This window comes from Notolabrus celidotus, chromosome 19 (genome assembly GCF_009762535.1).
Source record: "Notolabrus celidotus isolate fNotCel1 chromosome 19, fNotCel1.pri, whole genome shotgun sequence".
NCBI classification, from domain to species: Eukaryota; Metazoa; Chordata; class Actinopteri; order Labriformes; family Labridae; genus Notolabrus; species Notolabrus celidotus.
In genome coordinates, this window is record NC_048290.1 from 25,078,880 (window position 1) to 25,095,275 (window position 16,396).

Genomic DNA, 16,396 nt, shown 5'->3' on the forward strand with positions numbered 1-16,396 from the left:
GCTAATTTTTTAAAATCCTAATGAAAAAAAGAACAACATGTCTTTAAAGTTAATCTCACTGTATATCTATCCATTAAAATCTTTACTTATCCAGCTTTTTGAGTATGGGTGAATGGGACCATCTCTGCACTGTAGTGACCGGCTTTTAAATTGTTGGAGTGGAGAAAAGGAAAGCTTTGTATTACAAGCCCTGACTGACTGGACAGGAAGGGCCAGCATGACCACAACACAATAGAGCAGTGGGTGTGTTTCCAACAGCTGACTGCTGTGGTTTGTTGCCTGATTCATGGAGATTAATCACCCAAAATCTGCTGTAAACACACAGACACCACCCCCATCAAATGATGCACAGTTCCAATATGAAGTAGGTAAGGATGGGGGAGGAACTCAAAATAAATGACTGTTGTAATTGATGCAAAATCTTAGCTTCTAATTTCTCATTTGGGTAAGCTTTTATGGTGTGTTAACGGTCCAGAACAAAATACAGTAGCGGGTAGAAGACTTTTAAGACATGCTTAAAACTCATTCAGGATAAAAAAAAAAAGCCACCAAGGAACCAAGGAAAGGAGGATCCCAGCTTACAGGTGACACTGTTGCTCTTAAAACAGGTCAAAAGTCCAAACTAAACTTGAGCAATCTGAGGTGTACACTTGATATTTGGGCCAGAAACAAATAAATATAAAAGAAAACAAAGAATGAAAAATAATTTTAAAAAATGAAATATAGGCATTGAAAATTTCAAGTTATAACTTGGCACTAAAAAATTCTCTCATCCTGAATCTTTTTTTTTGTAGAAAATCAAATACAAGGCTATTTCTGTAGCAGGCTGTAACATACTTTATACCATAGCAGCGATTTCAGCATTAAAAGTAACTGTATTGAAATGATCAGTCTCTATGCTGGCAGTCTTTTATTAATTAATAAAAAGGCATCAGTATTATTTTCAGCATACTTCAGAAAACAAACATGAGGCTTGTGATTAACCACTGAGAATGGATTAGTTGTTTTGACTCTAAAAGTTCTATGCTTATGTTTATTTATTTCAACAATTTGAAAAAATACACACAAAAAATAGCTAAGATAAATAATATACTGTGCAGGAAGTGGCAGAAAACTCAGAGAGCTTATTTGAAGCCTCCACCCAAGTAGTGTTCTAATATAAAAAATGAATTAAAAAATACAAAATTGACACACATAAAGACAATAATTGATAATGAAAATAAAACAACATAAGAATATACAAAATTAACAATTAATATAAATACAGTTATTACATCACCAGAATTCAAAATGACAAAATATGAATATGGTGTGTGTGGAAACCTGTTTATGAATATGTGGTTGAGCATGATGAGCGGTTAAAAGTTTTTTCAAGCATCCTTTATAACATTTTAAAGATTAACAGTTTTTCACCACAGTGGAACAAATATTCCAGAATTTGGTGCCCCTGAAACGTATTGAGAATTGACTTGTACAAGTAAAACATTTAGGAGGATGAAGAAATAAAGTTTGATAAGTTGAGTAAGAGTGGACCTATGAATTTAACTTGAAGTAAGACTTGAAGTGAGGGATATTTCCTTCAAGTTTTATTTTATACAAAAACACATATTTGAAAGATATTGATGTAATAGACATTAAGAAGCTGAAGTTTCTGAAACAAAGGAGCAGATGAGACGTGTGGCTTTGTTACAATGTTACAATGTCATTTAGCAGATGCTTTTATCCAAAGCGAGGGACATATGAGAACAAGAACAACACAAGCAAAGATCTAGACAAGAGGAAACAAGATCAGTAAGAGCGTCTTCAAGTCAATTTGGGTGCAGGTACTACCAAGCAATGTAAAGGCAATGCACAAAAGTAAATAAGGATTTTTTTTGTTCCTTAATAAAATAATAAGGAACATCTTCAATGAAGCAACCAAACAATTTAAGACCTTCCATTATCATCATCAACAATAAACTTATCATCACAATATTCTTTGATCGAGTGGCCATCCTGACAAAACGTTTCTGAAGGAGCAACATGTTATGGAGAGTCATAGAAAAGGCACTAGCACTAGTACTTTGACGTCTACTATGACGAGAGTAGAGATTCGTTTCATTTGATTTGGGATGTAGTTTTCCTCCAGATATCTCTGAGGATCCTGTCTTTAGTAATGCCAAGGCCTCCCCTCCCTCAGCACAGGCGACAGAGGAACTGACAGACGCATGCGCAGTGCGGGTGTCAGCGGGTTGGTTGGGCTTGTGTTTACAGCTCGGCTGGATGCTGATGTTGTTGGGAAAGTGCAATGTAGTGCCAACCGCCATTGGAATACATATAACTGTGGGAATACAGGTAAGCTGTGTAACACTTGCACACACCTAAATACTCCATGGTTCAAATGGCTGTGTTTTCAGATGTGAAGGAATTTAGGAAACCTTTGTGTTTGTTGTAAGTGCCAGGTTAGCATAGCTAGCAGGCGTAATGGCCTGCATGAAAGCTTCTTCCAGCGACGGCCTGTCAGCGGGTTTATTCAACAAACTGTCCTGGAAACATTCCCAATGCATTTAGCTTTTATTAACTACAATGTGATGGGATAGTTTAGCTTCGTGGTCACTGTGTAGTTTGGCATTCTTGACGGACTTTGCATCGATAACTGCAGCTATGTTAGCTAACGTGAGGTAGGCTGGTGAAGGCTAACGTTGACTGGGGCAATAAGTTAACACAGAGCTAGCTTAAAATGTGCACGTTCAGCTTTATCGAGCAGAAACTTTTCAATTGTGAGTTTGAACTCTATCAAGACATTCAACATGCTGCACTGACATGTAGCAGGTTAACACACATCTAGAGAAGTAGGTGTACCCGCTGCGACAAGAAAGCCAATGAATTCATGCGGTCAGTGTAACCACTACTGTCATTGTAGGGTAGATGTTATGTTTACACTGCACATATTTAGTCTATATTTGTGGCCCATGCTAATTTGACACTTGTGTTTCTGGCTTGTAGTGTATGGACTGGGATAGTGGTGGACAGTAACAGAGGACAGTTACTTGAGTACTGTACTTAAGTACATTTTTGGAGTATCTGTACTTTACTTGAGTATTATGTTTTGGGGGGAACTTATTACTTTTAGTCCCCTACATTCAGAAGACAATTATTATACTTTTTACTCCACTACATTTCTATCAGTGCTCTAGTTACTCACTACTTTATCTTTGAAGTCAGATCATGAATTTCCTTCACTTTTCTGAAATCTGATCCTAAGACAGTAAACTGTGTTTGTGTAGTTCTGTTTAACTCAGTGGTTTAGTCATACCTGTATATCGTGTGTCTCCACAGTTGAACGTGGAGCAAACACAGAGCAGATTTCACTCAGATCAGGCAGTTCATGTAGAGGTGGTAATGATGGCTATAATTCTCCACCTGAGCACCCATGGGCATATCTTCAGCCTGTGTTAGAGGTTTTTGAAATGAAGAATGATACATGTTGTTGGAAATGTTCTCCCTGTTTCCCACTCTGCCCAAACATACAAACATTCACTGTCCAACCTGAGAAAGTGTGCTGAGCTACAGAACATTTGTTTCATTCTAGATGAACATTTCAAACTAAGTTGTCTGTGCTTGGAGTGACTTAGTTGCTATTTTTATTCCATGGTATAGTTTAGAGATTTCAAGTAAAGGTTTCTAAGTAAACATGATGTAACCAAATGTACTCCTATGTATTCTTGACTGCACTTATGTATTGTGAAAATACAATGTTTGGAGATATTTTAAAAAGCACTTTGAATACTTAAGTATTTTTAAAAGCAAGTACTTCAGTACTTTAACTCAAGTAATAATCCAACAGAGCAGCTTTCACTTGTATTGGAGTCATATTTGACCTGGAGGATCTATACTTTGATTTCAGTAATGAAGCTGTGTACTTTGTCCACCATTGGGCTAAGAGTCTGGATTGTATTGTCTGTGCTTAAAGTTATTGAAACTAAATGCTTTCATTAGAGCAAAGTACAGGTTAACTTTCGCTTTCACACAGACCATACAGGTAATAAAGATGTAAAACATACCATAAGAACAGTGACATCTCATGTAGTGTATGTATTTGTAATGTGTATGTTTTAGGCTCCTTTACTCTATAAATATGTGTTATTATAATATAGATACAAGCTATTTGGCCTCTTAAGATTTTGATAATAAGTCTTTGCTCAAAACGGTCTCAGTTTTAACTACCTGTGCTGTGAATGTTGAATACACTCTAAGTCTTGTTTGTAGAAGATCAGTCATTGTCACATGATAAGGGAGGGTGGAGCAGGGATTGTTTGGAAAAGTGTCTTGGTGACTGCTCAGATATGCACCTCTGACACACTCTCTGTCTGTGGCCTGAATGAGCTGGATTTTGCATATTGACTGAACTTTTCTTATCTCCATCAGCACTAAAACACACATAACAATACAATAAGACAAATAATGCTGTTATACATGTATACAAAGTAGCTGTATAAATATGTGAATACAATTTTGTCAATGCACAATATTTTACTAAAGGAACTTAGTTCCTACATATATCTTCCCTGTAAACAGGGCGTAAATTTAACTTTTTACCTCATCTGCCATTGGCTAGTGACCTCCAAAAATGTACTGGCCAAAAATATTTTTCACCGGCCAAATAGAAAAATCATGCCTTATTTGATTTAAAATAATTACCATACGTTTTTATTATGAAAATCCAACTTAAGCATCACTTAAAGAATACAGTTATGTACAGATAAAATTATATTATTGCTATTTTATTAGGTTATACTTAATTTCAAGGTGACTGCTGCATCATCATGTATTTGAAATATTCCAAAGTGCTGTCGGTCTGTTCCTCTTCTTGATCGTCTCCCGCCTCTTTGTTTATCCTTTTTGTTTCTGGTGGCTTCACGCCACATCTTCCTCGAAAAGCTCTTCCCGCCAAGCAAAGGGAATGAATAGAACTCCAGTAGATGACGTCACGCCGTTCCCGACGTACCAAATTACAACACAAGTACAGCGTGCCGCGAGGGTCAAAATAACATGACAGTCGGCAGAAATTGGCGAAAGTATGAAAACAAAACCTCACATGCAATACTAAATGTTCCATAGGTCACTGGCGGGTGTGTTTTGGTTTTACAACCCAAACTAGTTCTTTACCCGTCATTGGCGCTTGGTGGGTGTTAATTTTACGCCCTGCCTGTAAATATTTGAATGATTTAAGTAATCCTTAAGCTATAATCTGTTTCTCTCTCTCTCTCTCTCTCTCTCTCTCTCTCTCTCCAATTATAGTGAGACACTCAAAGTTACAGGAGCAAACTAGCTGCTGTTCTCTTAATGCCCAAGGCCATTGTCATTGACAATAACAGGGTTGTTTATACCAAAAGCTCCTGTCCGTTGGACCACTTCCTAGTAATGGATATCATGCAATAAGCAAAATGTGCCAACTGTCCTTTTGATTAACTCAGCTCTTTGTTCCCGTTCTGTTTCCTGAAACTCAAGTAATTAATTCAAATCCTCATGCAGGTATGGCAGGTGACACATGCTCACAAACACACAACTCTGATTTGTGAATACGCAAATATTTGCCTTTTTAACAACCATAAATATGCGAACACAGGGAGAGGAAAGGTCAATGCGTCATCAAATGCATCATATGCTTTCTGTTTTATTTATATTGTTAGTCAAAATAGGACTAGTATGATGTCATAAAAATACACAGCAGTGTAAAGATGAAGATGGTACAATTAGGTTGTACGAAAGAACAAGCGTGTACTGTTACTTATGTGCTCAAGGTTTACACAAAGCAGCAACCACCGGCCGCAAGAATTGAAGCCAATGCGGAAGTGTTAAAAACTGCAGTTCCTTGAGGGTCCGCTTGAGCCTGGCTCCAGAAGTAGCGGAAAAACCACAAACACTCTAATTTAAAGAAGTCGATCTTTACAGCAGAAATAAACATGTTTACAGACTGGAACAAAAGACCAGTGTAGTCTGGATAACTAATTCCTCAATCGGCACACACTGTACGGAGGGTGAATTTTTTCACAACGCAGCAATTTTGACAATATTAAGATTACTATTTTACATAATGAGAGGCCCAGCTGACTTGATTGACAGGCGGGAACACTGTAGCTGTTGGCTAGGAGGCTCAAAGCCCGCCTCTTTACCTCACACTAGCTCCACAGAAGTTAGGTTGAGTTCAGCATTTCCAATATGCCTCCAGCCGACGATTTGCTCCAAAACAGCGCTTCAGAAACAGATGAGTGACTTCACTGACACTACGTCCATATTTTATACAGTCTATGGTTTTACATCATAAAAACCTAACAATGTTAAACAATACTATTTGCCTTAAATGCAGCTTTTCATTCAAAAAGATGCAGAAAACAGCAACTTAAAAGCATCTGCATTTCAATGTCTCTTCTTCAGCCATCCGTAGTAAAATATACAGTATACAGTATATATGATAGATTTAATCCCCTTACTCAGAAGGAAATACATCATATCTAATGCCTGATGCACTTTCTGTTTAGATTCACATTCCACACGTCCTAATGTGTCCGCTTGTGGTCTTCCAATAATAGCTCCATCTGCAACTGAGTTTGAACTGAACTCCGGATGTTCTGAAATCCTAACAACGCCCCTCAGATGCACCTGTCATCTGTGGGGCTGCTGTAGACAGAGCGGTGGGTGAGGTCTAGCTCTAGCTGTAGTGTATCAGTGTGGCCTTGCAGTTGCTGTCGAAGAAAATGGAGACTGAATTTGATTGAAATAGCCATGGTCACATTTATAACATTTCTTCTGAACTTATCACAAACTTAACACCTGGGACAGTTTAAAACATCAACAACTCTTCCTCTTTTTAAAGTCTGTGAGGAATTGAGGGTAATTTAATGGAAAGGTATCATATCCAAGCATAAATATTTGTTTTGTTACAAGTAGGCATCCATCCAAAATAATACAATTAAAACAGTGAGTACGTTCTTAACAATTAATTAATTGATTCATTTTTGACATATCTAATTGCAACCATTCTGAAAACACTTAAAAAACACCTTTGAGACTTAACGACCCTTGTTCATATGTAGTTACTTGAAAGTAAAAGTCATGACCTTTCTCTCACCTTTTTTGCATAGAATACAGAAAACTGTTACCTAACAGACCTTCTCTTTAATAGCACATTAAGCAAGTAACAGTGATACTTCCTCATGGCCTTAACAACTGTTTGTTGTCGGGGCACATACACGCTTAAAATTACAAACCAACAAAACTTAAACGTGGTACTTTTGTTCTTATTCACCAGCAGACGCACCAACATTGTTTAGCTCACAGAGGAGGTGTTGGTTGCAGCCACTGCTTTGTTACTGAGGTCAAAGACAGGCCTGCGGTGTGTGATCTGAGTGGACACGTGAGCTTGTTTTGTTGCTTGAGGTTTCATTCATGGATATGCATTCATGGTATATATATATATATATATATATATATATATATATATATATACACACAAGGTATTAATGATGTTATGCATGCTTGTACTTTTGGGTTGATGATTTATGTCATGAGGAGCTCCTCTTCTGTGTCTTATATTTCGTCTTGCACTTCGTGACTTACCTCCAATAGTAGTTCAGCATTTTCCGTTTTCCTTTTTTCTTTTCCTCCTCCATCCCTCCCTTTCTTCCTGCTATCTCTGCTTGGAATCACTGCTGCGAAGCGAGGCGAGTCTGCGAAAAAGGGACTGTGTTGCAAGCCTGAATGCTCTCTGCCTGTGTCTGGCTGTGTCTTCCTCTCCCTCGTGAGGTGCACGCAGGGCCCAGCTGGCAGCCCAGAACAACCCGTTCAGCTGGAGAGTGTTAGAGAGGAGAGGAGAAGAGGAAAAAATAGGAGAAGACAGGGCCAGGCACGTTTTGACTAACAGATTGATTTAAGAAAATATAGTGTAAATATGTTTTCCTTTTTCCCTCTGTGACAAACAGCTTAGTGAGGTCAAACTTTCTTGTCAGTCATTTTCTTCCAAATCTAAACAGCTTTCTTCTTTTTTTTTACAGTCATATGTTTGGGCTTTTACACCTTTATTGATAGAGGAGAGGACAGTGGATAGTGTAGGAAACCAGGAGAGCGCAGGGGAATGACATGTTGGAATCAGGCTGGAATCGAACCTGGACCAGCTGCTATAAGGGCGCCCAACTTAACCACAGGCTATGTCCGCGGCCGACACATAACATTTTAAGTTTAAGTATTCTATTTCTAATCAATAAAATACTAATTACAAAAAAAAGTGTTATATTTCTAAGTTTTCATTTATGAATGTATTATCTTATAGTTCAATTAACATGTTTTGTCAAGCAGCAACCTCCGGCCACGAGAATTGAAGCCTGAAACCACAAAAACACACATTCTAAAAAGCCGATCTTTACAGCAGAAATAAACATGTTTACAGTCTGGTACAAAAGACCAGTGTAGTCTGGATAGCTCATTCCTCGATCGGCGCACACTGTACGGGGGGTGAATTTTTTCATAACGCTGCAATTTCGATGATATTAAGATTACTAGTTTTCCAATGAGAGGCACAGCTGACTTGATTGACAGGCGGGACCACTGTACCTGTTTGCTAGGAGGCTCAAAGTAATTGTAATTGGAGTCGATGTGTAGTTTGTTTGGCAGAGGACATAACACCTGATATTTCACATCACCTTCAGCACTGTCTGTGTCTCATGTCACAGAGCATCCCAGCAATGATGACGTAAAATACTTTTAAAATGTCTCGTTCAAGATCGGGCCTTGTGGGTATCTTGTTCAAGTCAAGTTTTGCAAAATCTGAACCTATTATTAAATTGACAGAAATGAACATGTCAAAGTGTCTTTCCCTTTCTGAAACCTGACAGCTCTTTTTCTAATGAAAGAATCTCCTCTTAGCTGCCTCTGAGATCCAGGGTGAATCTGAACTTCCTTTGAGACGTAGGAGGCCACGTGAGCAGTGAAAATATTTGCCAGAGTATCACTCCTTTTGCCAGAGGTGGTTTGGACTACATACAACACTGTGGATGACGGGGGCCTTGTTGTCCGGGTGACAGAAACAACAGCGCTCTATCAGCGTGAACTGCTTCCTGCTTCTTTCTTCTCCTCATCTCCCCTTTTCTCTCTTTTCCAGCTCTCTAACACGCTGCTTTGTTGTAAATCTTCATAAGGCAGAAAGTGAAGAAATGAAAAGGAAGGGTGTGGCTGAGGAAAAGGGAGAGATAGATTTAATCTTTCTCTCTCTGATTAATCTATAAAATAAGTTTTATAAAATTCAACCCTGTCAGTATTCTTTCACAAGCTTAAAAATGTCTGCCATGCAGTGTGAAGCATTGGGTAAAGGATGCTGTTGCTAATGTAGTTACATGTTAGTCAGTGTATTGTATGTCTTGTTGGCAGCGTAACAAAGCACTGTAAAGGTTGATAAAGAACAGTGTAGCATGGCAGGAGCTGGCAGAGGGCTGTTTCTGAGGCAGTGGAGGGAAGCAGGGTGACAAGGCACCCATTATATGGCTGCTGGAGCCGCCAGCTAGTCAAAAGACAGAGTCAGAGGGATGTGTGTGTGTGTGTGTGTGTGCACATGTGTGCCTGTCGGTGAGTGCTTATTTGTGTTCATGGTATAGCTGCTTGTGTGTGTGCGTGTGTATGCATGCATGCGTGTTTGCAGGGTATGTGTGATCCAACGTGACACAGTACTTTATTTTCTGGTTTTTTTTTATGCATGTGTGCAACACGGCCCCACTGCAAAGCCTCATAAAGTTTCATTGTTCTTTGCTTGAAACAGGAATCTTTGAAGCTCACTACTATTCTTTATTTTTTGCAAAAGACTAAAGTTGATAAGTCTTAACTTAACTGAACTGAAGAAACTCCCTGAGGATGCTTTTGTTTTTACATTAACTGATATGTCACTCTCAAGTTAGAAGCCTTGACTATCGTACTCTGGCTCTGCATCTTGTTATTTGGGGTCAGACAAGACCATATTTGGACAATAGGGTGGTTATATACTAGGGATGGGTACGAATACCCGAGTATTTGGTTTTATGGCAGCTACGGCAACTCTCCAGGAACATATTATTCCACCGAAAGCAAAAGCACAACAAATACAGAACCGTCTGCGACACCTGCGACATGTTAGTTAAAGAAAGTGATGTCTGGAAGTACTTCGAAAAAACAATGAAGTTAATGTGCAGTGCAAGATATGAGGCGTTAAACTTGCATACCATAGAAATACTAGTTTGATGCTTAACCACGTACGCTTAAAGCACAAGGAGAAAACAGCAGAGACAGATAACAGGCAGTCTCACATCACGTCTTTTGCTCGCCCTGTTAGCACACATCGTTGTGATGAAACCAGAGAGGAGAAGATTAGCCTGATAATAACCAAAAGTGACTTTTATTTCTTTATTTTTGTTTACAGTCAAAAAAAATAAAATAATTGCGAGTACTCGAGTAGTCGTTCATTAGGTCATTCGAGTAATCAAGTACATGTAGGGATGGGTACCTTTCACATTTGAACCGATACGGGAATCGGTACCGGTACTCAACGGTACAAATTTTTAGTACTTTTGTGTGTTTATGTAGTAATAAATGTTAATTTAAAAAAAATAAAATCTCAATTTTTTTAATTTAACATATTTATTTCATTTAACATGAAATGAACAGAAACAGGATTATATAGGTGATTAGATATATTAGCTGACACGTGCTCCTGGCGTCTAATTGGTCTTTCGGGAGTTTATCAATGAACACACGTGAACGCCTGCGGATGGGAAAAAGTCAGTTCTCCGTCTCTTTATAATAACAGGACACACAACTTACTTGTTGGGCATTCATGCACACAGGAACAGTTATAAACAGGGCAGGTAGTCGGAGCGAGAGGGTCCATATATTAATATAGGGCGAAAGTATAGAAACTCGCCTCCTCTTCCACTCCCTCACAGTCACAGGGATGCGTTCAGGTACCGAAACATGGTACCGTTTGATTTTACGTGAATCGGTACTCGGTAGTACCGACGGAATTTGGTCGGTACCTATAAAAGTACCGAATTCAGTACCCATGCCTAAGTACAAAGATTACTGTAAATTCCCATCCCTTGTTATTACACCTCCCATCCACTGGAAAGGGAGGGGGCGCTAATGTGCCTTAAATGAACAGAAGAATTGAACATTGAACCAACCATGTTGCAGGGTGAGAGGTAGGCGGGGCTTAAAGACATTTGGAGTGGAATGTAAATGCAGCTGAAACAAGAGACAGCGTTCACTGCACTTTGGGAACAATATCACTCTGCCCATAATCCTTAGTAGCCTTAGAGGGTAGTGGTTGATTTAAATAAGATCATGCAAATTGGCGTTGTTTAAAATGAGAGATTCAAGAAGCCTATCACAGACTAAATCCAGATACAAGCTAACAAACCATCTTCAATTTTCACTCAGGAACAAAAATCTGCCTTTAAATTCAAATGAAATAAAGATTTAATGTTTATCGTGATAATTATTCATATCGACCTGTATGAAAAATGTTATTGTGATAACATCTTTGTCAATATCGCCCAGCTCTATGTGAAAGACTTCAAACCAGCAAACGAGACCATAAATGATGTAAGGAATAATGTATTGTGAGGGGATTGTTAAAGCAAATTATTACCTGGCTGGGTTAAAGACTTGATTCTGATCGGTCAAAACCATACTTTGGGGAACTGATTGGCTTTGTGATTTAAGTGCGCGCCCCATAAATAAAGGTGGAGGGTTCCTGGTTGCTGGTTGGACTTCCTTGGCCATGACTGTTTGCTGCATGTCTCTTTCTCACACATTCTCACATTTCTCTCCTCAGCTGTCATCAATAAAGGCAAAAACAACATTAAAAAACAGATCAGCAAACAAAAAGTAGCTTACAAAACAAACAAACAAACAAATGGTAAATTCATTTTTCTTATATTGTTTTATAAGTTGGACATCTTTTTGCCACATCAAATGCCCCCTAATGGTTATTAGAAAGAATGCTGTGTGGCACCTTTGTACTGCCTTCAGCTTTGAAACTAACAGACCACATCCTCTTCTTCTTTTCTGTGTATGGTTGTTGTTTGGTCTGTATGAGTACAAACAAAAAGGATTGTGATCTTAATTTTATTTCTCTAACAGAGCGGTGAAACACATTGAACTGAGTTAAATGCTCTATTATGTTTTTATGAAAGCAAACTGGTGTTTCAAGCTGAGATCAGCTGATGTGCTTCCCATGACATGTCAGTCTCTCTTTGGCCCAAAGTGAAAAAAAGTCTTTGATAACACATTTGTACTTAACTTGAAAATAGGGATGCACCGAAAATACGGCCACGGAAAATTTTCGGCCGAAAATGACCCAAAAGTGCATTTTCGGTTTTCGGCCAAAATACTTTATGACAGAAACAACATGGCCGAAACAGAATGTTGTGATGACGCAAGCAAAAACCGCGGCCAGTACATGCTTGTCTGGATAAGGGCCAACATGTCTGCATAGTTGTTCCTTTAATTGCAGCACCAAAGCGTCTTCTAAACAAAGAGGTTGAGACGGACCACGGAGTGAAAACAAAGAAAAGTACACTCTTACCCGGGGAGTCCACAGGATGCGTGTGCGCCACGTTAGGGCTCCGCAGCGTGTTTGCTCCGTCTGGTCCACAGGACGCGAGTTGGGAGCGTAGCGCAGCACAGAGCAGGCAGGATCAGCTGGATCCAGCATAGAGAGAACCACATACAAACAACATGTCACAGAGCCTTTCTGTGGTTGAATTTCTGCTCATTTGGAGAGTATTCCATTACTTTTGTGCTTTAATCAGCACTGAGTATGCTGCAGAACTGTTAGTTTCGTTTTTGCAGGTTTAGATAAGTTTAATAATAAAAAATCTTATAATTTTGATAATTCTGGATCACAGATCTGTGGCTGTTTGTAGCTTACATCCATGATCGTTGAGTATTTCTGATCGAAACAATCTTTAAACGGCCGGGAGTCCGTATATGGTGTTTTATTTTGAGATTGGCGGATGTTGCATGTGATCCTCGTGCCTGACTTCCTGTCCAGGTCGTTCTTTTCTGTGCATATTGACACGTGCTGGACGCGGGCTCCGTCGAAAATAAACCTGAAGCGTATCTCTGGCGGAGTGGCGCAGGGGGCACGCTTCATAGACGGAGCCGTAATGTAACGCCCAGCACACGTTTCACTGAGATCTATTCAGATCCTCTGCACTTCATCGTGACTGTACTTGATCCGCGTTATAAAGATCATTACTTGGATGTGGGAATAAAGCAGCGAGCACAAGGAATGATCCAGGCTGGGATGGATGTGGAGAACCGGCTTGGAGACTGAGAAGCACACAGCGCAGGAGAACAGAGCACAGAAAAAAGGACTGGTCTCTCTGAACCAGATGAGGGGCATGCACCCTCGTTGTCTGACATGTTCAATGAGATCCTTGATTTTAGTGAGGTTAGTACAGTCAGAGCCAGAAATGCAACGGTAGGGGAGACCGGGGACAGTTGTAACATTTTTGACATTTCAGTCTATAACTTTGAGCTCCTTTAACCCAGTGTGTTCAAACTGCTATACAAACTAGCTGCAACTAAACTGAGCATGTGCAGAGTGAATCAGGTGATTCCTAACTTGTTCCTGATTGGAACAAGTGCAAGTGTTACAAATGACCCGTGTTACAACTGTCCCCGGTCTCCTTTCTAATAATTGGCAGAATCATTTATTTTGGTTTTTCAGTTTTCGGCCTTGGTTTCCTCATTTTTGGCTTCCGGTTTCGGCCAAGAATATTCATTTCGGTGCATCCCTACTAATCATGGTACATCGTGACCATGTGTCTTAACATCACTTTTGCTGTACAGGAGAAAAACTTGTGCTTGTAGCTTATTGTGTGTTTCTAACCTTATAATAACATTAATGTCAGTAGTGATTAAAAAACCCTCTCACTCAGAAATAGCTACCTCCATCGAGGTTCATTCTGGGCCGTTCAAACTGTATTATCATAAGCAACACAAATGAACTCATTTGACCCTTCTGCTTTTTCCATTACTTCTCCATTGTTCAACCTGCTTTCAAGAGGAAGGGCAGGGCTTTGAAATAAAAGCAAAAGGAATGAAAAAAACATCAAGTAAAACCTTGAAAGTAAAATAGGAGTGTGAAGGCAGTGCTTGTGTGAGAGCAATAACGGCTAAAATAACAAGATGTTAGGGGTCGGGGTTAGACAAGGTTGGCATAGAGAAGAAAAGAATAGTGAAAGACAAAAATGGAGGGATGAGAGAGGATGTAAAGGGAGTGGAGGGGGGGATAAGGCCAAAAATAACTTGTTTTGGTCTTTTCTTGAACCTCTGCCAGAACCTTCTGTTGCTCCTTTCTTCCTGTGTTACGCTCATTGGCACCTCTCTCTCTCTCTCTCTGCTGTAACAATGGAGGTTTACCTCTGTTTGCTTGTAAAGCAAAACATGTCCTCACTCCTACCTCCTTCTGTGAAACATCAAGGTTACATTCTGAAGTGTTGGACGGTTAGAGACGGGTTCAAACCCAAAAAATGTTTATTTTCATGCTTTTCCTCTTCCTTTAAATAAAATGATGACTGAGATTGTAGAACATTCTCCTAATTTTACACATCATTTTTGGAAAAAAGATTTCGCTATCACAAAATTTAATTGGGGGCACCAAAGCACCATTCATACAAAGACTAATTCAAAGTGCTTCGTCTGTGTCCGGTCCGTCTCCGATCTGTCAAGGCACCGGATCTGATAGATTTCTATTCTAGTCAATGTTTTACCTCCCACTGGAGCCGCTCTGTTGCGTTCCAGCTGTGTCTGTGATCCGGCAGGTTGGAGTCCACCGGATCAGATACACAAGACTTCTATTTTTGCAGGATGCCAGAGCATGACGCATCAATCTGCACAGAGCAGATCGAGCGGGACAGGAAGTCAGGCACCAAAACAAAATGAAAACACCCGGTTGATTTTCAGAATAAAACACTCTGTGTTATCACCAGATCGTATTTCACTTTAAGTACAACAACAAACCGTCATGATGAGGGGAGCCAGGCCTGGAGTCAACAGGTCAGAGGTTTTCAGAGGACCAGAAAGACAACATGGATCAGGAGAGGAGGAGGAGAATCCTTGATTCAGTAATTACCATGAGAAAACCTGGGTCACATGACTCCAGGGGACCGACCGGACACGGATCTGGTGGAAGTCCTGTGTTACTGTCCCGCCAGACACAGAATCACAACTGATCTTGCCTTAACTGAAATGAACCCTTTAATTAATCAGTTAATCTCAGGACTTCTTCTCATGGATTAAGACTCACATATCTGTAGTGAAGATGGAGTGATGGATACACTGGAAGTGTGCAGCAGGGATCTGCTCAGGTTATTTGTGGTTGTGGTAGCAGGCCTGCAGTACACTCCTGCAGAAAGGAGTGCATGCATAGCAATACGCACATTCAGCGCGTCCTTTCTGTGTGCTTTAGTGCTATGTGTTTGTTGTAGTTATATGTTGGTAGGGGACCACAATTAAATCTTGATGAGTTTCCAGACTGGAAAGAACAAGCTGGTTGTTGCAGCAAGCTGAAAAGTTTGTCCTTGCTTCTTCACTTGCATAAGCATATTTCTTTTTCAGATTGACACTTGCCTCCCCCCGGCCTTGCATTGCATCAGGCTATTCTGCTAATTTATCGTCTTTATTCTGCTGAGATAGACAAATCTGCCTCAAATGACCCCCAGATTGTCACTTCCTGTACTTTCTTCTTCATTGCAGCCTTCACTTTCACTTAAAGTAAGCTTCTGCTTGACCTTTACTTTGCACCCTCTTTTTTCTCCTTTTATGCGCCCACTCTCTAAAGCTGCCTCACAGTTTCCTTCAGGTATTTTACCGACCTCTCAGAGTGAATAATGAACGTCTTATCCTTTTCTTTGTAGAGAGTTGGTCAAGATAGGTTCTCTCACTAAGTTTCTGGTTGCCTTCAAAGATGCTTTTCATGAATTTCATCACATCATGACTGTTTTCTGCTTCTTTTCTTTATTTACGTTTTTGTTTCTTTTCCTAGGTGATTTTGCTCATCATCTCCCACCACTTCCTCCTCCCGTCTTCCATTCATGAGCAGCGTGGCTGAGTTTAAACAGCGGCAGCCATGGATGACAAGGGCTCGGTGGGGAAGATTAGCGTGTCTTCGGACTCAGTGTCCACTCTCAACAGTGAGGACTTTGTCCTTGTGTCCCGGCTGGGGGACGAGACACCCTCCTCCACTAATAATGGTAGTGATGACGAAAAGACAGGACTGAAGGTAAGGATGGTTGGGTGTAGGTATGGACGGAGGCACGAGGGAGACTTCAGAGCTGTACTGGTCAAATCAGAGATGAGGTGCCGAGTATGATGAGTCGGTTCCCAG

The 16,396-nt window shown here is 40.0% G+C and overlaps 1 protein-coding gene across 2 annotated transcripts in view; it reads left to right on the top strand.

Annotated features, from left to right (window-relative positions):
• The first annotated feature begins 2,185 nt into the window (after positions 1-2,185).
• The window catches only part of LOC117830760 (rab GTPase-activating protein 1), a 97,142-nt gene continuing 82,931 nt past the window's right edge, over positions 2,186-16,396 (top strand). For both annotated transcript variants that reach the window (XM_034709028.1, XM_034709029.1), the window contains exons 1-2: positions 2,186-2,334; positions 16,055-16,291. In XM_034709028.1, the coding sequence (XP_034564919.1) occupies positions 16,139-16,291 (153 nt within the window). In that variant the 5' untranslated portion in view covers positions 2,186-2,334; positions 16,055-16,138. The remainder of the gene's footprint in view (positions 2,335-16,054; positions 16,292-16,396) is intronic.